Here is a 23,810-nt window from a genome sequence, read left to right as displayed (position 1 = left end):
CGTGTGGGGGTTTGATGTCGTGGGGGGTTTGATGTCGTGTGGGGGGTTTGATGTCGTGTGGGGGTTTGATGTCGTGTGGGGGGTTTGATGTCGTGTGGGGGTTTGATGTCGTGGGGGGTTTGATGTCGTGGGGGGTTTGATGTCGTGGGGGGTTTGATGTCGTGGGGGGTTTGATGTCGTGGGTGGGTTGATGTCGTGGGGGGTTTGATGTCGTGGGGGGTTTGATGTCGTGGGGGGGTTTGATGTCGTGGGGGGGTTTGATGTCGTGGGGGGGTTTGATGTCGTGTGGGGGTTTGATGTCGTGGGGGGGTTTGATGTCGTGGGGGGGTTTGATGTCGTGTGGGGGTTTGATGTCGTGGGGGGTTTGATGTTGTGTGTGTGTGTGTGTGTGTGTGTGTGTGTGTGTGTGTGTGTGTGTGTGTGTGTGTGTGTGTGTGTGTGTGTTGTGGCCGCCGGCAAGTGTTTGACTCTGATGGGTAGTCAAGCACCTCTCTCTCAAAATGCAACAGAGAGGGGGAGCCATCATTTAATTACTGCTTTTCATTAAGAGGGCATACTGTGTACTAGTGTTACTGGAGAGAGAACAAATGAGTGATGGCCACAAAGAGAAATGCAGAGGAGAAAATGTTCCTCCATCCCTCCTCAGCTACTTCTCTGAGAGCTGTTTTAAAGGGGCATCAGAGAGGAAGGGAGAGAGCGTCTGATAAATGTTTGTTTATCTGATGAAAATGTTACACTGTGCTTGAACAATATTTACTGAAGATTCTTCATTCTCCCCAGACATATGGACAGAAGGAGCATGAGACTAGGGCATAGAGATTGTGTTTGTAGCTCAAGGGGACTTAATGTGTGAGCGTACGTTTACAGTACATCTGTGTGCGTATGTGTGATTTATTTTAATGACTTCCCTATGTAACTATTATTGTTGTAATCATTTCTATAGAGCATTTTAATGCACAGCCTGCGAATGCAATCCTCCCCAGTGTACAGCTCAGCCCATCCATAGCATGATGTTGTGGAAAAAATATTCCTACCCAGATCAATAGATGAATACAGAGAGGACTCCACATTTCACTCTGCATTACCATGGCAACCCATCTGAGAATCTGATGCCCTTAGTGAGTTGAGTGTGCAGTGAACCTTTGCTCAGGTTGGATTTAATTTGTTCCTGTTTCTCTGGCTGTCTCAGGTTCTCACAACATGGAGACTCTATCTCCTGGTTGCCAAGGTTCCAACAAAGGTAGCCCACATGATCTGTATGTACAGTATTTACCACTTACCATGCACATAATTATCAGCATGTTAACAAATAGGTGCAAAATGTGGCGTTCATTGCAGATAGAGGTGACATTTAACTTCTTGGAGATCCGAGCCATGAACAGTCACCCAGAGCATCAGGTGAGTAACATAATGCCAGGTGAACTGAGGTTTTGAATGGCCATGTTAGTGCATTGTCCCTGTGGCCTCTTCATTACAACTGATTAGTTGTCTAAACAGATTTATTATGGAGTGTCAATCATCTCAACATCTGAGTAATTATTTTAAATCAGTTCATCTCATTATTTTGCATAATGGAGATATGAGGATCTGCGTTCCTGTAAGTAGAGCTACTGTAATCATATATTTCCTGCAGTTAACTGTCAGTTATCCATTTCAAACTTCAACATTATGCCATCAAAATCACTATAGTGCCTGTATCACTCTACAGTCATTGAAACTATGCTGTTTCTGTGCAGGTCGTCATAGACACGGACAAGTCCACTTATTCCTTGTGGCTACAGTCAAGTGACCACCTCAGTCATGTGGTCAGCCATGTTAACTTTGCCCTGTCCAGAATGTTTAACAACTCTGTGTTTGCGTAAGTGTCCATTCTTAGACAGCACAGACTCCTTTACCAGACAGTGTTGAAACCCAGACAAATAAGTAATGTTAGCTAATTTGTCTCTTCTAACTTAAACCTCCTTTTGTCCTCTCTCTCTCTCTTTCAGTCCTTCCATCTGTCAGTCAGACAGTGAACTTTCTGAGGGAAGCAGGAAGTACTCCCCCAGCTCAGAGACGTCTATGGAAACTCAGAGGGCCTGTGGTAAGAGACTCACAGGCAGGAAGGCAGGCATACAAAGACAGACAGACAGACAGACAGACAGACAGACAGACAGACAGACAGCATAAGCAGGCACGTGCACAGATAGGGCTCTACCTGTGCAGAGTACATGTCCCTTTGCCTTTCTAGTCTCCAAAGGGCCCTTTTGGGTGGTGGTATAATTTCCCCCAAAATTATAATTTTTGAATAAATATTTTGTCGTTGTTCGGCAGTCGTCGCGTGCGCCTGGTTGTGCCTGTTTCCCAGTCTGCCCTGTACGGAGATTGTGCGCGCTTGGTATCCAAACATGCATGGCTTGAGAGATGCGGTCGTGTGTGTGTGTGTGTGTGTGTGTGTGTGTGTGTGTGTGTGTGTGTGTGTGTGGCTAACTACCTTGTTTAAATATCAACAGTACTGCCACTGTAGCATAACATTTGATTAACAGTTGATTCAGCCTACATCATCATCACTATTCAGTCTGGTTGGCTGATACGCTCAGCAGAGAGGCAGAAAGACATAGACAGGAGCGACTGTACCAACGCCCTCTGTCTGAACTCATCCCTTCTTCAGTCAGGATATGCACGTGTGTCAGGGCAGCAGCAACGCAGGTAGTCTAGACTCTAGCTATCCATCATATACAAAAATATCCACACAAGCCACTAGCTAGCTAGCCGTATATCATGAGTTAGGAGATTATGAACTTATTATTTGATTCGCGCATTGAAGATAAATCACAATCAGTCAAATAAATCGAGCTAGCTAGATGATCAGCTGAAAGCCCACCCTCTTTTCCAGATGTCAGTCATGAGGAACTGTATTTAGCTTGCTTATGTGTGATGATGACTGAGTGTGTTGTTGCAGAAATAAATAGGTCTATGGTCAAAAAATGTTATATATTTCGAGATATGAATTATGAAGGGATGCGGGCATTTTGAGCACATGCCCCTTGAAAGGTCTCTTCACGTACCTGTGCATATGAGACAGATTCAGAAAGATGATAGATAGACAGTCATAGGAAATTGTTGAGTAATTTGATTAAGAGACAAATGGATAGAGAAACCCACTGCACTACATACAGTGTATAGCACATTTACAGTTGACATTTTAGTCATTTAGCAGACACTCTTATCCAGAGCAACGCACAGGTAGTAGATTCATCTTAAGATGGCTAGGTTCACAACTATATCTTTACACAGACATTGTAGAGTAATTGCACTGCTTGTTGTCTCTCTTTTTCCCTCCTTTCTTTTCCCTCTTTCCCTCACTGAAATAATCAAGTGCTCTTTAAACACTTCTCTCACCATCCACAATTTTTCTTCCTCTCTGTCTGTCTCAGGAGGGTTTTCGGAGACCTACGCTGCCCTGTGTGACTATAATGGAATCAGCTGCAAGGAGGAAGTGCAGTGGGTAAGCGCTATGGGAGGGGCGGGTTGTGTGTTAGTGCACTGGAGAGTTTTATACAACACTGTACTTTCAATTGAGGGGGTCATATATTATAGCAAGTGGACTCATGGGTAATCTTGTTCCTAGGATGTGGACACTATCTATCACTCCCAAGACAACAGGGAGTTTAATCTAGTGGACTTCAGCCACCTGGAAAGCAGGTGAGAGAAGGGGTGAGGGAAAGAAAGACAGAAAGAAAGAGGGCATGACTCTATCAAGTTGATGCTGCTGCAGCCTTAATAAATCCAGTTGGTAAATGTATATTAAGGGTATTGTGAAATGTACCTGTTTCAGTGCAGTAATTGTTGTGTGTTTATGACAGGGACTTGGCAGTTATTTTGGCCTCAATGGCGTACAATACATGGTTCACCAAACTATACTGTAAGGACATACGCATAGTAAGTATCCTTCTGTCTGTCTCTCCTTGTGCTTTAAATGGAAATTATTATGTGCGCAATGAAATGAGGTCATTTCTAATTTCAGGGGTCAGAGGTCACTGAGCAGGTTCTGCACACCCTCAGTAAGTCCTCCAGTCTGGAAGAGATCACTCTGGAGAATGCTGGTCTCAAATCGTGAGTTTTCCCTTGCTTCACACTTCTCACCCATACTTAAAAAAATAATAACAAGTGTGTTAGAACCTTAAACTAAAAAGTGTTTATGTGTGTCATTGTGTCTATGTCCAAATGTGTGTACTGTGTATTGTGTATGTTGCAGGGACTTTCCTCAGAAACTGTCAGTTGCGCTCTCAGAGAATCCTGCTTCTGTCATCCACTCTCTGAATCTGGCCCACAACACACTGGACAACCAAGGTACCAAGCAGATGCCTAACTTCCTGTTTGACTTCCACACTAGTTTGACTTCCACATTATGTTTGTTTTAGTGACATCTCTCCTCTGATGTAGGTGTGGCTAACCTCATCCAGCAAGTGTGTCGCCTCAGCAAAGGACTGCGTCTCCTCAACCTCTCCTCAACCTCCCTCAACTCCAAAGGTTTATTCCTCTTCACCTCTCCATCCTTCATTCGCTCAATCTCTCCATTTCTCTACTTTCCACACCCGGAGAGAAGGCCCCACCCCCCTGTCCTACTCCATGTTGCATAAGCATCCTCCTCTACACCTCAGTGTCCCCTGCCGTTAATACAAGGCGGTAATTCAGCAAGCAGGGACAGTCAGCTGGAGAATCAGTTAATGAACACCTCCAACTGTGTTTGGGTTTGACGAAGCAGCAATAGCTGACTGAACATGCCGCTAAGCCATGCATGCATGCTACTTTTCTAGCTGAGCTGGTATAAACCTCTGTACATCCTGTCATTCCCCCACCAACATCTCTGTGTGTTAACGTAATGTTTTGTCTACTCTACAAAGCTTCAAGAGTCATGATATGTCCCCACGGTAACCATCCTTCAGGCAGAATGCTCTGTGTTACTCCCCCACTTTTTAAATATTTCGAATTGGAATACTGAATATTTAATTAAGAATTATACTTCACACAGGTACGGATGAGAATCACGTAACTAAAAATATTCTGAAATTGGATCTTTTTGTTGTTGTGTACATTTGCATTAGCTAGCTGAATGCATCTCTCATGGCTTCCCCCTCCCTCTCTCTGTGTGTCTCAGGTGTGGTGTCTCTGTCTCAGGCTCTGTGCTCCAGTGATGAGTATTCTAACTCTTTGCTGCACCTGGACCTGAGCAAGAACCCTGGGTTCCTGTCTGGGGAGGATGCCTCGGTCAGAAAACACACACATATACACTTACTCATACTCTGTAAACAAACCAACAGTATAGTAAATGCACTGCTGATGCCTTATGAGTCAGTTTCTCAGTTAACCATCTTGTCTCTCTCTTTCTTTAGAATCTGTGCCTGTTCCTGTCCCAGCCTAATTGTCTGGTGCATTTGGACCTGTCTGGCACTGACTGTTCTGTTGACTCGGTAAGAATCTCATGTCTCTGAGAATTTGATTGCACACTTATAGAATTAAGCATTTTAAAGAGTTTATCTGCAACTTCTGTCTTTTTCTTCCTCTATAATCCCCAACCGCGGTCTTTTTCTCTCTCCCACTAAAACTGCACATCACAACTCTCGCTTCTCTCACGTAGCTATTTGGGGCTCTGCTGAGGGGTTGTTGTGCCGATCTCTCCTACTTGAATCTCTCCAAAAATACCTTCTCCCACAGGTTAGTCGCATCCTTGAGATGAACTATTTCTTTGGTGTAATGTGGCAGAAAAACGCTTTGAGGCTCGGTGTGAAGATGGAAGGCACATTTTTAGAGAGGGATCTTTTTTTTCTTAAAATCCTCAGGCTTGATCTTTCGCTCTCTTTTTCTTTTCACTCTTATCTGTCTTATCTCTGTCGTTCCCTTCAATGTGAAATCAGAAATAAGCTTTGTGGGAATCACTGGAACATTGTGTTCCTTTCTGTAGTTGTGTCTGTGGTTTTAAACTCCTAGAGCTGTCTGCATAGATAAGACTCATGAATATGAAGCAGAGCTATTTATCATCTGACCCCACTTGCTCCCTCATCTTTGACCAGCTCCATTGTCTCAGTCTCATTCCATCTGAATTCGCTCTCCACTCATACCAGGTTCTTATTTACCCTGACTATCAACAACTAACCACTCACCTTCTATCGCTTTTCCCACCCACTCCATCTCTACTTCTTCCTCTCCTCTCTCATTCATCTCACTCTGACCTCGCTCCTCTCCCAGGAAAGTGAAGGAGACCCTGCCGTTGTTCTGTCAGTTTTTCAGCTCGGCCTTCAGTCTCACCCATGTCAGCCTGGCCTCTATGAAGCTGCCCCCTGAGGCCCTGAGGTCAGTTCCCCTATTCTCCCCTGGTCTCTCTCTGTCACACCTTCATCTCACTGGAGTGACTGGGGCCAGGCTACCTGCACAACACACACTGTTCACCATGACAAATGACACTACGTTAAAGGGTGTGAATTTCCAGAAAGAGAAAGAAGCTAAAAGATTTTTGTTGTAAACACCTTTTCCCCTTATGTTTATTTTTCCCTCTCTCTTTCTTTAGGTCTCTCTTCATTGGCCTGACCACAAACCCTCACGTGAATGACCTACACCTGGACATTAGTGGCTGTGAGGTACAAGTCTGTCACTCTGTACACAACATTCAATTCCTGCTGGCCTTTATATAATTGACCATGTCTATCTCTCTGGCATTCATTGCTTATGTTTCCAATAAGGACTTACTGAGCAGTAGCTATAGATGAAAACTATGTCAAGGTCTCCCGTTATTGTGCTTTGGATGTCCTCCTCCTCTCACACTGTCTGTCTGTCTGTCTGTCTGTCTGTCTGTCTGTCTGTCTGTCTGTCTGTCTGTCTGTCTGTCTGTCTGTCTGTCTGTCTGTCTGTCTGTCTGTCTGTCTGTCTGTCTGTCTGTCTGTCTGTCTGTCTGTCTGTCTGTCTGTCTGTCTGTCTGTCTGTCTGTCTGTCTGTCTGTCTGTCTGTCTGTCTGTCTGTCTGTCTGTCTGTCTGTCTGTCTGTCTGTCTGTCTGTCTGTCTGTCTGTCTGTCTCTCTCAGCTGAAATCTGCAGGAGCTTCTGTGATCCAGGAGCTGTTCCCTAGGCTCTCCTCCATCGCCACTCTGGACATCTCAGACAACGGTGAGCAGAATGACAGACTGCACCACTATGGCACAGTGTGATACTCTGCACCACTTAAGCCAGTTTTGTGTGAGGGGGTTGTCTGTTTGACCTTGTTTTGTATGAGGGGATGGTGTGTGTTTGATGTAGTTGTGTTTACAGGGCTGGATGCACACCTTCTCTCAGTTCTACCAGCTCTCTCCAGACACACCTCCCTAAAGCACCTGTATCTGGGCAAGAACTTCAACATCAAGGGCAGGTACAGTACTACAGAGGCAGTGTGTGTGTGTGTGTGTGTGTGTGTGTGTGTGTGTGTGTGTGTGTGTGTGTGTGTGTGTGTGTGTGTGTGTGTGTGTGTGTGTGTGTGTGTGTGTGTGTGTGTGTGTGTGTGTGTGTGTGTGTGTGTGTGTGTGTGAGTGAGTGAGTCAGTTTGCGTCAGAGCTTGATTTTCCTCAGGCAGACTAGGATGATTACGATAGCAGCAGGAAATGACTAGTGCCAGAGCTCCTGCTGAGTGTAGCCTGAACTGCCTCTCTCCCCATGGATCTATGTACAGGGTGTTGGAGGAAATCCTACACAAGCTGGTCCAACTCATACAGGAAGAGGAGTGTGTGAGTGAGAATGCGTCACAATTCACACATCATTCACACATTACACACAATTGAATATTCACTGATTGTACAGAAACTCATTGTGAAATACTGATATTCTCCACGCACACAGACTGTATTGTATATGGTATTCTCTCATACATACATACTCTTTATTTTCTACAGTACAGTGTTTCCCTTCGAGTACCTTGCCTTCAGAAAGTATTCAGACCCTTTGACTTTTTCCACCTTTGTTTAGGATACATCCTTAGTCTAAAATGTATTTAAAAAAAGAAAAAATCCTCATCAATCTACACACATTACCCCATAATGACAAAGCAAAACTGTTTTTTAGAATTATTTTTCTAATTTTTTTATTTATTTTTTTGGGGGGGGGAGAAATATCACATTTGCTTAAGTATTCAGACCCTTTACTCAGTACTCTGTTGAAGCACCGTGGCAGCGATTACAGCCTTGAGGCTACTTGGGTATGACGCTACAAGCTTAGCACACCTGAGTTCTCCCATTTTTCTCTGTAGGTCCTCTCAAGCTCTGTCAGGTTGGATGGGGAGCGTCACAGCTATTTTCAGGTCTCTTCGGAGATGTTGGATTGGGTTCAAGTCCGGGCTCTGGCTGGGCCACTCAAGGACATTCAGAGACTTGTCCCGAAGCCACTCCTGCTTTGTCTTGACTGTGTGCTTAGGGTCGTTGACCTGTTGGAAGGTGAAAATTCGCCCCAGTCTGAGGTCCTGAGCGCTCCGGAGCAGATTTTTATCAAGGATCTCTGTACTTTGCTCCGTTCATCTTTGCCTCGATCCTGACTAGTCTCCCAGTCCCTGCCGCTGAAAAACAGGGATGGTGCCAGGTTACCTCCAGACGTGACGCTTGGCATTCAGGCCAAAGATTTCAATCTTGGTTTAATCAGACCAGAGAATCTTGTTGCTCATGATCTGAGAGTCCTTTAGGTGCCTTTTGGCAAACTCCAAGCTGGTTGTCATGTGCCTTTTACTGAGGAGTGGCTTCCATCTGGGCACTCTACCATAAAGGCCTGATTGGTAGAGTGCTGCAAAGATAGTTGTCCTTCTGGAAGGTTCTCCCATCTCCACAGAGGAACTCTGGAGCTCTGTCAGAGTGACCACCGGGTTCTTAGTCACCTCCCTGACCAAGGCCCTTCTCCCCCGATTGCTCAGTTTGGCCGGGCGGCCAGCTCTAGGAAGAGTCTTGGGGGTTCCAAACTTCTTCCATTTAAGAATGATGGAGGCCACTGTGTTCTTGGAGACCTTCAATGCTGCAGACATTTTTTGATATCCTTCCCCAGATCAGTGTCTGTGACGTAATCCTGTCTCGGAGCTCTATGGACAATTCCTTCAACCTCATGGCTTGGTTTTTACTCTGACATGCACTGTCAACTGTGGGACCTTATATAGACAGGTGTGTGCCTTTCCAAATCATGTCTAAATCAATTGAATTTACCACAGGTGGACTCCAATGAAGTTGTAGAAACATCTCAAGGATGATCAATGGAAACAGGATGCACCTGAGCTCAACTTCGAGTCTCATAGCAAAGGGTCTGAAAACTTATGTAAATAAGGAATTTCAGTTTTTTTATTTGTATTAATTTGTATATCACTCCATGGCCCTGTTACTGTGGGCTGTAACATATTGTGCCCTCTGAATTATTCCCTTTGTGTACAAAACTGACACATTACAAATGCTAAATTCCTCAGTTCCTCCTCAGCACTGCTGCCACCTGTTCCCAGCTGTATTTAACCATCTCTCTCCACTGTCATCTCCTTCTCCTTTATTTTTCTGTCCTCTGTTCTGTCCTACCCTTTTTCTTCTGCTTTACCTCTCTCCTGCTCTCCACCCTATCCCATCTCCCTCCATCCTCACCCTCTCTCTCCCCTCTCCCCTATCCCTCCCCAGGCCCTCCAGTCCCTCTCACTGGCTGACTCGCGACTGCGTTCTCGGGGCACAGTGCTGGTAAACGCTCTGGGCAGCAACACCTGTCTGCGAAAGGTGGACCTGAGTGGGAACAGCCTGGAGGACATTGGAGCCAAGATGCTGAGCAAAGCCCTACAGATCAACACCACACTCAGGCAAGAGACAGGGAGGGAAAGAGATATAAGGTATGGTTGTGTTTGATACTGGTTCTCCCCTGTCCTGACAGGAGTGACTTGGTTGGATGGTTATGGTTGTGTTTGACACTGGTTCTCCCCTGTCCTGACAGGAGTGACTTGGTTGGATGGTTATGGTTGTGTTTGACACTGGTTCTCCCCTGTCCTGACAGGAGTGACTTGGTTGGATGGTTGTGTTTGACACTGGTTCTCCCCTGTCCTGACAGGAGTGACTTGGTTGGATGGTTGTGTTTGACACTGGTTCTCCCCTGTCCTGACAGGAGTGACTTGGTTGGATGGTTGTGTTTGACACTGGTTCTCCCCTGTCCTGACAGGAGTGACTTGGTTGGATGGTTGTGTTTGACACTGGTTCTCCCCTGTCCTGACAGGAGTGACTTGGTTGGATGGTTGTGTTTGACACTGGTTCTCCCCTGTCCTGACAGGAGTGACTTGGTTGGATGGTTGTGTTTGACACTGGTTCTCCCCTGTCCTGACAGGAGTGACTTGGTTGGATGGTTGTGTTTGACACTGGTTCTCCCCTGTCCTGACAGGAGTGACTTGGTTGGATGGTTATGGTTGTGTTTGACACTGGTTCTCCCCTGTCCTGACAGGAGTGTGACGTGGGATCGTAACAACACCTCAGCTACAGGATTCCTGGATGTGGCTCGAGCCCTTGAACAGTGAGATTGTTTGTGCCTCTCTCTGTCTCTCTCTCTCTCACACACACACACACACACACACACACACACACACACACACACACACACACACACACACACACACACACACACGACTTCTAAGCAAGACATTTGATTTAAATAGGATCCAAGAGACATTGCGGTACCTGAAGTTCTGTCTAATTTACATTCACTGTTGTTCTGAGTATTTTCAGAATTAGCTGGCTAATATATAAACTCAGGTACACAGGAACCAAACCTAGCTTACTTTACACACAGGACTAAACACGTACTTGTGAGGGTCAGCCAGAGAGCTTACTTTACACACAGGACTAAACACGTGCTTGTGAGGGTCAGCCAGAGAGCTTACTTTACACACAGGACTAAACACGTGCTTGTGAGGGTCAGCCAGAGAGCTTCGACTTCTCCTTAATCAGGCTGCAATAATCAAAGCATTGCTCATCCTATCACAGTGTCATCTTCCAGCATCATGTGGGGGAATTCTGGGAGTTCTGTCCACTGGGGATATTAAGGCTTGGGTCTCTAACTGTTTTTCTGCAGCTCTCTTTCTGTTTCCTTCCTTTCGGTCTCCTTCCTAATTCAAACCCCTTCTCTTTCTTTTAACTCTGCCGGTGGTTTTTGTCTCAGTAACTTCACCTTGCAGTACATGCCCCTCCCCCTCAGTGACATCAGCCAGGCGTACCGTAGTACCTCCGAGAGGACAGAGCAGGCACTGACCAAGGTGGGCTCCTGACGCTTCCCAAGTTCATCTGCACCCATCTCAATTCCTCCCTCCATTCCTCTGTTAACCATCCTCTCATCTCATCTGCCTTGTCCTTTCCTCCCCTGCTTTTTTTCTCTGCTGGGGATCTACCATCACCAACCCTTTCCTGCTTTTTCCATTTAAAATTACACCGCTTCATTACCACATATGACCATATTGCCAGTGTGAGTGAATGTTTTTTATCTGTGGTCATCAGATCCAGCGTGCTCTGCTGCGGAACAACCAGACTCAGTGCTTCTCTCAGAGACAGGCTCTACGGCTGCACCAGGGCCTGGTCACCAGCACTGCTGAACAGGTAGATGCAGCATATGTATATTATTCATGTGTGTGTGATTGCGAGAGAGTGAGTTGAGCCATCACGAGAGCAATATGTGTGTATTGTAAACCTCTGTCTTTTACTGACGTTCCTCCTGCTTGTCTGTTCTCTGTTTCCCAGGTGATGGAGCGTCTGAGTGTGTGTGTGCAGCAGCAGGTGTGTGTGCTGCGTGGAGTAGGGGAGATGGAGGAGATTCAAGCTGCTAAACAGGTGCTGAAGGAGGCCAGAAACTCCCGTGCGGTGAGTGTGTGTACATGCCTGAATCATTTCTCTAACATCTGGAGTGTAGGTGAGTTTAAAGTGTTAATTGTATGTCTTTGTGTATTCATATTAGAGGTCGACCGATTATGACTTTTCAACACCGGTACCGATTATTGGAGGACCAAAAAAAGCCGATACCGATTAATTGGCCAATTGTTATTTTAATTGTATTTATTTGTAATAATGACAATTACAACAATACTGAATGAACACTTATTTTAACTTAATATAATACATCAATAAAATCAATTTAGCCTCAAATAAATAATGAAACATGTTCAATCTGGTTTAAATAATGCAAAAACCAAGTGTTGGAGAAGAAAGTAAAAGTGAAATATGTGCCATGTAAAAAAGCTAACGTTTAAGTTCCTTGCTCAGAACATGAGAACATATGAAAGTTGGTGGTTCCTTTTAACATGAGCCTTCAATATTCCCAGGTAAGAAGTTTTTGGTTGTAGTTATTATAGGAATTATAGGACTATTTTTCTCTATACCATTTGTATTTCATATACCTTTGACTATTGGGTGTTCTTACAGGCACTTTAGTATTGCCAGTGTAACAGTATAGCTTCCGTCCCTCTCCTCGGCCCTACCTGGGCTCGAACCAGGAACACATCGACAACAGCCACCCTCGAAGCATCGTTACCCATCGCTCCACAAAAGCCGCGGCCCTTGCAAAGCAAGGGAACAACTACTCCAAGTCTCAGAGCGAGTGACGTTTGAAACGCTATTAGCGCTCACCCCGCTAACTAGCTAGCCATTTCACATCGGTTACACCAGCCTAATCTCGGGAGTTGATAGGCTTGAAGTCATAAACAGCTCAATGCTTGAAGCACAGCGAAGAGCTGCTGGCAAACGCACGAAAGTGCTGTTTGAATGAATGCTTACGAGCATGCTGCTGCCTACCATCGCTCAGTCAGACTGCTCTATCAACTATCAAATCATAGACTTAATTATAACATAATAACACACAGAAATACAAGCCTTTGGTCATTAATATGGTCAAATCCGGAAACGATCATTTCGTAAACAAAACGTTTATTCTTTCAGTGAAATACGGAATCGTTCCGTATTTTATCTAACGGGTGGCATCCCTAAGTCTAAATATTGCTGTTACATTGTACAACCTTCAATGTTATGTCATAATTATGTACAATTCTGGCAAATTAATTACGGTCTTTGTTAGGAATAAATGGACTTCACACAGTTCGCAACGAGCCAGGCGGCCCAAACTGCTGCATATACCCTGACTGCTTGCACGGAATGCAAGAGAAGTGACACAATTTCTCTAGTTATAAGAAATTCATGTTAGCAGGCAATATTAACTAAATATGCAGGTTTAAAAATATATACTTGTGTATTTATTTTAAAGAAAGGCATTGATGTTTATGGTAAGTACACATTGATGCAACGACAGTGCTTTTATCGCGAATGCGCTTGTTAAATCATCACCCGTTTGGCGAAGTAGTCTGTCATTCGATGAGAAATTAACAGGCACCGCATCGATTATATGCAATGCAGGACACGCTAGATAAACTAGTAATATCATCAACCATGTGTCGTTAACAAGTGATTATGTTAAGATTGATTTTTTTATAAGATAAGTTTAATGCTAGCTAGCAACTTACCTTGGCTTCTTGCTGCCCTCGCGTAACAGGTATTCAGCCTGCCACACAGGCTCCTCGTGGAGTGCAATGTAAGGCAGGTGGTTAGAGCGTTGGACTAGTAACCGGAAGGTTGCAAAAACGAATCCCTGAGCCGACAAGGTAAAAATCGTTCGTTCTGCCCCTGAACAAGGCAGTTAACCCCGTTCCTAGGCCGTCATTGAAAATAAGAATGTGTTCTTAACTGACTTGCCTAGTTAAATAAAGGTGTAAAAAAAAAACGGCCACAATCGGTGTCCAAAAATACCGATGACCAATTGTTATGAAAACTTGAAATCGGCCCTAATTAATCGGCCATTCCGATTAATCGCTCGATCTCTAATTCATATGACCCCCCAACCGTCTCTCTCAATTAAATTTCAATTTAAGGGGCTTTATTGGTATGGGAAACATATGTTTCCATTGCCAAAGCAAGTGAAATAGATAATAACAAAAGTAAAATAAAGTATAAGAAATTAACAGTAAACATTACACAAAAGTTCCATGAGATAAAGACATTTCAAAAGACGTATTGTCTATATACAATGTTGTAATGATGTGCAAATAGTTACAGTACAAAAGGGAAAATAAATACATATAAATATTGGTTGTATTTACAATGGTGTTTGTTCTTCACTGGTTTATCTCTCGCTCTTTTTATGTATTTATTTTCTCTCTCTCAGCTGTACCCCTCTCTCTGTGAGCTAGCTCATGTGCTGTCAGTAGACGGGCCAGTCAGACAGAGACTGGACCAACTGGCAGGGGAACTGACCAAAGCAGCTGACAAGGAACTACAGGTATACTGCTCAATACTGTACGTCACTCATTCAACATCATCTGTTTACTTACTCCTTCACCATTTCTCAATCAAACATAGACATAGTTGTTTATTTGTTTGTTTAATTGGTTGTTTGATTGACAGGTGATTGTTGATTCCATGGTGTCTCTCTGTCGTGAGTTGTGCCCGCTGTCCTCCTCTGCAGCAGAGAGATTAAGTCCTCGGCTCTCGTCTGTCTCGGAGCGCATCTCCATCCCTCGCTCCGCCATCCGCACAGCCTTGATGGAGAGAGCAGCACAGGACATTCACAGAGCGCTGGAGTAAGGGGGAGGGAGGGAGGGAGATAAGCAATGCAGCCTTCTTTGTTCAATTGAATCAGTGTGGGTATCTGTGAACTTATTCTACCATACTCTCTTCTCCCTCCTCTCTGCCCTGCCCTCCCTCTCCCTTTCCACCCCACACTTTTTGTCTTTCTCCCCCTCTCTCAGGGAGGTGAAGCTCTCAGTGGTCTCCTATCTCACCAACACCATCGTGGATCAGATCTTGCAAGAGCTCTACGCCACTCACAAGACTCTGGTATAGACACGCTGCCATCTGTCTGTGTTTCTGTCTATCTATATGGGCTTGTGTCAGGAGAATTTTCAATCCCAATGATAATAATTAACAATCAATAAGCTTTGACTAATCCCCAAGGTTTGTAAGACACTGGGTTAATAATAATTAGGCAAAGACTCAGCTTCTGCAAAAGGTTCGTACAGTTTATTCAGAGAACGTTCTGAAGTCCATTATACAAAGACATTCATTTTATGCTCACTCCCTACTTACGCACATACCTCCACACAAACAGTAGATATCCTACACACATACATACACACGAACAGTAGGTGAGTTGTATCCCTCTCCAGAGTTCTCACCACTGTTTATCACTACCCAGCGCTGTTCGTTCCATTCCCCCGAGATTAGAGGAACCTTGAGAGGTACTCCCTGTCCTATCATAAGGTTCTCAGAGTTTCTAGCTAGGTCGGGTCAAACACAGTCTAATTGTTCTCGATATTTTCTTAGGCACACACATACACACACATTTCTCTTCCTCCCGGGTCTCTACTAAACCTTATGGGACTTACGTTTAGTACTTTAATTATTCATTATACATGCTACATAAACTACTAATTAGTTACGTTTCAGGGTGGGATTCTTTAATCATTACCTTTAAACATATAATTCCCTTATCAGCTTGTCATCTTTTGCTTACAATTATTGGTAAAGCTTTACTTGAAAGGGGTATACAGGCATTCATAACACTATTACACTTTTGCAGTATCATTCATAGAAACATTCATAACACCTTTATGAAATCAGTCAGAACACATTTATGACTGTTGCAGTATTATTCATAACAAACTTCATAATACATTTATTGAAGTGTATTGTCTGATCCCTGTCCCAGACGTGTCAGGTGTCCCAGGTGAAGCGCTGGGAGGTGACATGTGACGGAGGAACAGGTCTGAGGTCACACAGACACAGAGACTCTCTGGACCTCACAGATGATGAGATGGGCACCAGTATAGTGAGCATTGTGTGTTGGGATTGTCTGCTTAGGGTGTGTGTGGTATGTGTGAGCGTATGTGTTTTGTGATTGTCTGTTTGGGATGTGTTTGTTTGATTTTGCTTTTACATCTTTCTCTGCCTTCTCTAGGACACAATTGCCATTAAGAAGCATAGCTCTAGAACTAGACGTATTCGACCTGTCTCTACCAGGCTGAGTGAGTATGCCTCCGTACCACTATCGCTCTCTTTCTCTCTCACTTCCTACCTGCTCTCTTTTAGAGGTCATTAGTGACTGTCTGTTTTCCTCTCCCTCTCTCCTTTCCTCTCCCCCTCTCTCCTTTCCTCTCTCTCTCTCTGAGAGAGCCATTTATGGCTGGTGTGCATGCCAGCCTAAGCCCATTCCTGCATCAACATACAGTGCATTCAGAAAGTATTCAGATGCCTTGACTTATTCCACATTGTTTTACGTTACGTTATTGATTTAAAAAGTGGTTTCCGTCAATCTACATACAATATCCCGTAATGACAAAGTGAAAACAGTTTTTTTTTTAATTTTGGCCAATGTATTGAAATGTATAAAAAGATCCTCTCTATCTCTGTCAGGTTGGATGGGGAACGTCTCTGCACAGCTATTTTCAGGTCTCTCCAGAGATGTTCGATCGGGTTCAAGTCCGGGCTCTGGCTGGGCCACTCAAGGACATTCAGAGACTTGCCCCGAAGCCGCTTCTGCGTTGTCTTGGCTGTGTGCTTGTCCTGTTGGAAGGTGAACCTTCGCCCCAGTCTGAGGTCCTGAGCGCTCTGGAGCAGGTTTTCATCAAGGATCTCGTACTTTGCTCCGTTCATCTTTCCCTCGATCCTGACTAATCTCCCAGTCCCTGCCGATGGGGTAAAACATCCCCACAGCATGATGCTGCCACTACCATGCTTCACTGTAGGGATGGTGCCAGGTTTCCTCCAGACATGACGCTTGGCATTCAGGCCAAAGAGTTCCATCTTGCTTTCATCAGACCAAAGGATCATGTTTCTCAAGGTCTGAGACTCTTTTAGGTGCCTTTTGGAAAACTCCAAGCGGCTGTCATGTGCCGTTAACTCAGGAGTGGCCTCTGTCTGGTCACTACCATAAAGGCCTGATTGGTGGAGTGCTGCAGAGATGGTTGTCCTTCAGGAAGGTTCCCTCATCTCCACAGAGGAACTCTGGAGCTCTGTCAGAGTGACTACCGGGTTCTTAGTCAACTCCCTGACCAAGGCCCTTCTCCCCCAGATTGCTCAGTTTGGCCAGGTGGCCAGCTCTAGGAAGAGTCTTGGTGGTTCCAAACTTCTTCCATTTAAGAATGATGGAGGCCACTGTGTTCTTGGAGACCTTCAATGCTGCAGAAATGTTCTGTTACCTTTCCCAGATCTGTGCCTCAACACAATCCTGTCTCGGAGCTATACAGACAATTCCTTCAACTTCATGGTTTGGTTTTTGCTCTGATATGCACTGTCAACTGTGGGACCTTATATACACGTGTGTGCCTTTCCAAATCATGTCCAATCAATTGAATTTACCACAGGTGGACTCCAAGTTGTAGAAACATCTCAAGGATGATCAATGGAAACAGGATGCACCTGACCTCAATTCTGAGTATCATAGCAAAGGGTCTGAATTCTTACGTAAAATAAGGTTTTTCAGTTTTTTGTTTTTAATACATTCATTGCAAACATTCTAAAAACGTGTTTTCACTTTGTCATTATGGGGTATTAGGTGTAGATTGAGGATTTTTTTTTAATCCATTTTAGAGTAAGGCTGTAACATAACAAAATGTGGAAATAGTGAACTGGTCTCAATACTTTTCCGAATACACTATATTTGAGTGCAGTTGCTAATTGTTGTAGTTTTTAAACAGTATGTCTTTGAAGCACTGTTGACAGCGCCACATGACTCCTTTGGGAACTTCTAGCCCCTCTCCACTTCCTTCTCCATTTATCTCATCATCTTTTCATATTTTTTCTCTCTCTCTTTCAGGCCAGTGTGATGACTCCAGCTCCTCCCCACCCCCCTCTGCGTCCTCTTTTTTCTCTTCTTTCTCGGCCCTCTCTCGCTCTACATCCTGGGAGGGGCTGTCTGCGCTCCCTACCCAAGGTGCACCTCTCCATCATGTGACGCGGGTTAGGCCAAGGCCCCCACAGAGGCACCGAGCAGGACATGCCCCCTCTGACACAGTAAGAGGAAGCTGACCTCAGCATCTCACCCCATATGGAGTATATAATGTTGCTACTGAACTGCTCAGAATGTTTGTAATACTTGCCTGTGAATATGGAAATACAGGATCTATAATAACTTATAGATTCACTAAGATTTTTCATTTGAGTGCAGAAGCGTAAAGACGTAGATATATATTAGCTAATAAATTAAACATTTAAGGAGATAGTGATTTGGCAACACATAGTTAAAGATATGTGAACTTTAAAAACGCATATTAATAACACAGAATACCGATGTTATTAGCATAGATAATGACAACTAAAAAGATAATATTCCCTTATGATACATGCATAATTTATAACTTGTGGCCATATTCATATGCTTATTAAATAAACCAGATATGAATATTGATACAGGTTTCTAACTTTGTGTGTGTGTGTGTGTGTGTGTGTGTGTGTGTGTGTGTGTGTGTGTGTGTGTGTGTGTGTGTGTGTGTGTGTGTGTGTGTGTGTGTGTGTGTGTGTGTGTGTGTGTGTGTGTGTGTGCTCATATTCTATTCCATTAGAGCAGTGGTTCCCAAACTGTTTATAGTCCCGTACCCCTTCAAACATCCAACCTCCAGCTGCGTACCCCCTCTAGCACCAGGGTCAGAGCACTCTCAAATTATGTTTTTTGCCATCATTGTAAACCTGCCACACACACACTATACATTTAATAAACATAAGAATGAGTGTTAGTTTTTGTCACAACCCGGCTCGTGGGAAGTGACAAAGAGCTCTCATAGTACCAGGGCACAAATAATAATATAAAAAATTATTATTATTTTGGTTCTTTATTTAACCATCGTACATATAAAACCTTATTTGTTCATTGAAAATGGTGAATAACTCACCACAGGTTAATGAGATGTGTGTGCTTGAAAGGATGCACATAACTCTGCAATGTTGGGTTGTATTGGAGAGAGTCTGTCTTAAATCATTTTCCACACACAGTCTGTGCCTGTATTTAGTTTTCATGCGACTGAGGGCCGAGAATCCACTCTCACATAGGTACATGGTTGCAAAGGGCATCAGTGTCTTAACAGCTCGATTTGCCAAGGCAGGATACTCTGAGCGCAGCCCAATCCACAAATCTGGCAGTGGCTTCTGATTAAATTAATTTTTCACAGAACCGTTTGTTGCAATTTCGATGAGGCTCTCTAGTTCAGATATTAGTGGACTGGAGGCGGGGCATGAAAGGGATAACGAGTCCAATTGTTTGTGTCATCCGTTTCGGGAAAGTACCTGCGTAATTGTGCACCCAACTCACTTAGGTGCTTCGCTATATCACATTTGACATTGTCCGTAAGCTTGAGTTCATTTGCACACAAAAAAATCATACAATGATGGAAAGACCTGTGTGTTGTCCTTTTTAATGCAGACAGATAAGAGCTCCAACTTCTTAATCATAGCCTCAATTTTGTCCCACACAGTGAGTATAGTTGCAGAGAGTCCCTGTAATCCTAGATTCAGATCATTCATGTGAGAAAAAACATCACCCAGATAGGCCAGTCATGTGAGAAACTCGTCATCATGCAAGCGGTCAGACAAGTGCAAATTATGGTCAGTAAAGAACTTTAAGCTCTTGTCTCAATTTAAAAAAAATGTAATCTTTGCCCCTTGATAACCAGCACATTTCTGTACTTTGTAAAAGCGTTACATGGTCACTGCCCATATCATTGCATAGTGCAGAAAATACACGAGAGTTCAGGGGCCTTGCGTTCCCTTGGCAGCAAGAGCCTCTCGGTGGATGCTGCAGTGTATCCAAGTGGCATCGGGAGCAACTGCTTGCATGCGCGTTACCACTCCACTATGTCTCCCTGTCATGGCTTTGGCACCATCAGTACAGATACCAACATGAGTAGCAGCTATGTTTGGCTACATACGAACCGTTAGTGGAATTCCCACGAGAGAGTAACGGTTAATGTGATTGGATGTTAATTATTTTACTAGGCTACCTGTATATCACATTGTGTTGTTATTTCGCAGAACACTAGATGGTTTAATTTTAATTTTGGCAGTGAAATGAGGCTACTCAGGTGAGAGAAAAAAAACTCTCCCAAATGTTTAGCCTCGTTGGATAATATAAACGGACTGTTTGAAAATGAGGGGGAAAAAAAGTTAAACAAAATGTACCCCAGTTTGGGAATACCTGCATTAGAGCAATTATTCATGTAATTAACATAATGATAATTCCAAAACTTTTAATTTAATTTATGACTCATGCTTAATTCCCACCGCATATTCTCAAATACTGGGTCTCCCAGCTCCCGACAGTGGCAGCATGCTGCTCTATTTTCAGGATGATTTGGATTGTGTCCAGGGTTGTCTATACTAAGTGAATTACTCCAATTGGGTTAAGTCATCTCTCCAAAGCTATGTAGTATAATCCATTTGTATTATTACCAACAGAACATTTTAAAAATGAAACCGTACCCCCCCCCCCCCCAAAAAAAAAGTACTTCGATGTTTAAATAGGCTTCTGAAGTTTAATGTCCACTTTTACATTTCAGACCTGATTTTCCCTTACATAAAATGTATCAACCCCTACAAAAATGTCCATTAATTATAATCCACCTAATAATTCACATTTCATGTTGCTGCAAGAAAAAATGTCTGCTGTGAGAAACTGGTGAAATTAAGATCCTACATCCATCTGTATGGTCAATCTGAAATATGGGTGTTTTTCTCTGTCCCCAGCATTGCACTGAAAATGGAGCTGTCACCCCTATTGATCATGGACTCCCAGATTTATACACCAAGAAAGTGCTCCCTGATAGGTAGATCTCCCCTCTCACTCTCTCTCTTTCTCCTACACCTCTCTCTCCCTCGCTTTCGCTCTCATATATATATATATATATGACCAAAGGCAATTGGAGTGAATAGCACACCATATGCATGATCTAAATTACATGAATCCCCCAAAGAAACTACAACCTAAGTCATTTAGCATAGGCTCTACTTTCCATCAGTCGATTGACTACTTTAAGGAGAAGAACTTTACAGTAGGTGAGCTCTGCCTTTAGTAATAGTTTTAGAGAGTACCCTCTCCGCCTGTCACAGGCTGGCAGAGTAATGCTGGTCCATGCTAAAGTACACCCACACAGCAGATCATTTTTACATTTACATTATCATCTTGTTAAGCTTATGCTTTTAGTATTATTACATTTACTGTTAAACATATTTCTAAATTAATGCACTCTGGATAAAGCATTGTGTGCCAGGAGTGGTATCCTAGCAGCATCCCTTGCTGCTGGGAAGTGTTATTAAGTTTCAGTGAGGCAGCAGCCCAGAGAAACATGCACTCTTTTTCGGCTGTCACCATAGGATCAGCCTTTTTGGTTCCAGGCAGAACCCTTTTGGGTTTCATGTTGAACCATATGTTGAAAGGGCTCTACGTGGAATCCAAAAGGTTTCTACCTGGAACCAAAAGTTTATCCTATGGGGACAGCTGAAGAATCCTTTTAGATTCTACAGTGAGGGGGAAAAGTATTTGATCCCCTGCTGATTTTGTACGTTTGCCCACTGACAAAGAAATGATCAGTCTATAATTTTAATGGTAGGTTTATTTGAACAGTGAGAGACAGAATAACAACAAAAAAATCCAGAAAAACGCATGTCAAAAATGTTATAAATTCATTTGCATTTTAATGAGGGAAATAAGTATTTGACCCCTCTCAATCAGAAAGATTTCTGGCTCCCAGGTGTCTTTTATACAGGTAACGAGCTGAGATTAGGAGCACACTCTTAAAGGGAGTGCTCTTAATCTCAGCTTGTTACCTGTATAAAAGACACCTGTCCACAGAAGCAATCAATCAGATTCCAAACTCTCCACCATGGCCAAGACCAAAGAGCTCTCCAAGGATATCAGGGACAGGATTGTAGACCTACACAAGGCTGGAATGGGCTACAAGACCATCGGCAAGCAGCTTGGTGAGAAGGTGACAACAGTTGGTGCGATTATTCGCAAATGGAAGAAACACAAAAGAACTGTCAATCTCCCTCGGCCTGGGGCTCCATGCAAGATCTCACCTCGTGGAGTTGCAATGATCATGAGAACGGTGAGGAATCAGCCCAGAACTACACGGGAGGATCTTGTCAATGATCTCAAGGCAGCTGGGACCATAGTCACCAAGAAAACAATTGGTAACACACTACGCCGCGAAGGACTGAAATCCTGCAGCGCCCGCAAGGTCCCCCTGCTCAAGAAAGCACATATTCATGCCCGTCTGAAGTTTGCCAATGAACATCTGAATGATTCAGAGAACAACTGGGTGAAATTGTTGTGGTCAGATGAGACCAAAATGGAGCTCTTTGGCATCAACTCAACTCGCCGTGTTTGGAGGAGGAGGAATGCTGCCTATGACCCCAAGAACACCATCCCCACCGTCAAACATGGAGGTGGAAACATTATGCTTTGGGGGTGTTTTTCTGCTAAGGGGACAGGACAACTTCACCGCATCAAAGGGACGATGGACGGGGCCATGTACCGTCAAATCTTGGGTGAGAACCTCCTTCCCTCAGCCAGGGCATTGAAAATGGGTCGTGGATGGGTATTCCAGCATGACAATGACCCAAAACACACGGCCAAGGCAACAAAGGAGTGGCTCAAGAAGAAGCACATTAAGGTCCTGGAGTGGCCTAGCCAGTCTCCAGACCTTAATCCCATAGAAAATCTGTGGAGGGAGCTGAAGGGTCGAGTTGCCAAACGTCAGCCTCGAAACCTTAATGACTTGGAGAAGATCTGCAAAGAGGAGTGGGACAAAATCCCTCCTGAGATGTGTGCAAACCTGGTGGCTAACTACAAGAAACGTCTGACCTCTGTGATTGCCAAGAAGGGTTTTGCCACCAAGTACTAAGTCATGTTTTGCAGAGGGGTCAAATACTTATTTCCCTCATTAAAATGCAAATTAATTTATAACATTTTTGACATGCGTTTTTCTGGATTTTTTTGTTGTTATTCTGTCTCTCACTGTTCAAATAAACCTACCATTAAAATTATAGACTGATCATTTCTTTGTCAGTGGGCAAACGTACAAAATCAGCAGGGGACCAAATACTTTTTTCCCTCACTGTAGATGGCACCTTTTTTCTAAGAGTGTATGGGGTCTGATGATAGAGAGAATAATAAAAAGTACAGGTGCTGACTTGGGACTAACTTAACAGAAATATGTATCTTATAAAATATAGACATTCTGTATCTGCTTTTTGTCTTTACCCTTTCTCTTTTTCCTGTTTCGCTCCCCTCATCTCTCTTCACCCTCTCCATCTCTCTTTCCCTACATCAGTCAGTTATCCTCTCTCCATAAAGCCCACTCTCTCAGACGAAAGAAGAGACGCAATATGCTGGCCATCTTTGGTTTCCGTAGGAACCGCAACTCAACGCTCTCCAATCAGGGACCAGATTCTGGCGGAGACGGATGTGGGGAAGAGTGTCGCACTGTCGCCATGGCACCCACCGGGTTTGTGAATCCTCATTATTATACATACACTCTCCCATGTAGTATGATATATGCAGCTGCAATCTACACAGTATGATATACAGTTGAAGTCGGAAGTTTACATACACTTAGGTTGGAGTCATTAAAACTCATTTTTCAACCACTCCACAAGTTTCTTGTTAACAAACTATAGTTTTGGCAAGTTGGTAAGGACATCTACTTTGTGCATGACACAAGGAATTTTACCAACAATTGTTTATAGAAAGATTATTTCACTTCCAGTGGGTCAGAAGTTTACATACACAAAGTTGACT

The 23,810-nt window shown here is 43.8% G+C and overlaps 1 protein-coding gene across 2 annotated transcripts in view; it reads left to right on the top strand.

Moving 5' to 3' along the window:
• Window positions 1-23,810, top strand: part of LOC106560284 (capping protein, Arp2/3 and myosin-I linker protein 3) — a 41,338-nt gene that overhangs the window by 5,154 nt on the left and 12,374 nt on the right. The window contains exons 3-33 of one of the 2 annotated variants that reach the window (XM_014123024.2): window positions 1,190-1,240; window positions 1,339-1,398; window positions 1,737-1,858; window positions 1,989-2,083; window positions 3,417-3,487; window positions 3,611-3,684; window positions 3,846-3,921; window positions 4,007-4,095; window positions 4,238-4,332; window positions 4,426-4,512; window positions 5,141-5,250; window positions 5,376-5,453; window positions 5,621-5,697; window positions 6,229-6,333; window positions 6,548-6,617; window positions 7,058-7,139; window positions 7,281-7,377; window positions 7,675-7,729; window positions 9,635-9,807; window positions 10,437-10,505; window positions 11,151-11,244; window positions 11,483-11,581; window positions 11,723-11,842; window positions 14,190-14,303; window positions 14,429-14,604; window positions 14,773-14,860; window positions 15,732-15,851; window positions 15,981-16,047; window positions 17,838-18,034; window positions 20,756-20,835; window positions 23,344-23,517. In XM_014123024.2, the coding sequence (XP_013978499.1) occupies window positions 1,190-1,240; window positions 1,339-1,398; window positions 1,737-1,858; window positions 1,989-2,083; window positions 3,417-3,487; window positions 3,611-3,684; window positions 3,846-3,921; window positions 4,007-4,095; window positions 4,238-4,332; window positions 4,426-4,512; window positions 5,141-5,250; window positions 5,376-5,453; window positions 5,621-5,697; window positions 6,229-6,333; window positions 6,548-6,617; window positions 7,058-7,139; window positions 7,281-7,377; window positions 7,675-7,729; window positions 9,635-9,807; window positions 10,437-10,505; window positions 11,151-11,244; window positions 11,483-11,581; window positions 11,723-11,842; window positions 14,190-14,303; window positions 14,429-14,604; window positions 14,773-14,860; window positions 15,732-15,851; window positions 15,981-16,047; window positions 17,838-18,034; window positions 20,756-20,835; window positions 23,344-23,517 (3,065 nt within the window). Of the gene's footprint in view, window positions 1-1,189; window positions 1,241-1,338; window positions 1,399-1,736; window positions 1,859-1,988; window positions 2,084-3,416; window positions 3,488-3,610; window positions 3,685-3,845; window positions 3,922-4,006; window positions 4,096-4,237; window positions 4,333-4,425; window positions 4,513-5,140; window positions 5,251-5,375; window positions 5,454-5,620; window positions 5,698-6,228; window positions 6,334-6,547; window positions 6,618-7,057; window positions 7,140-7,280; window positions 7,378-7,674; window positions 7,730-9,634; window positions 9,808-10,436; window positions 10,506-11,150; window positions 11,245-11,482; window positions 11,582-11,722; window positions 11,843-14,189; window positions 14,304-14,428; window positions 14,605-14,772; window positions 14,861-15,731; window positions 15,861-15,980; window positions 16,048-17,837; window positions 18,035-20,755; window positions 20,836-23,343; window positions 23,518-23,810 lie in introns of both variants that reach the window. The other variant, XM_014123023.2, reaches the window with a different exon arrangement.

This window comes from Salmo salar, chromosome ssa10, assembly GCF_905237065.1.
Source record: "Salmo salar chromosome ssa10, Ssal_v3.1, whole genome shotgun sequence".
Taxonomy (NCBI): Eukaryota; Metazoa; Chordata; class Actinopteri; order Salmoniformes; family Salmonidae; genus Salmo; species Salmo salar.
Note: the sequence above shows the minus strand (reverse complement) of the source record. Positions and strands in the feature narration are given on the sequence as shown.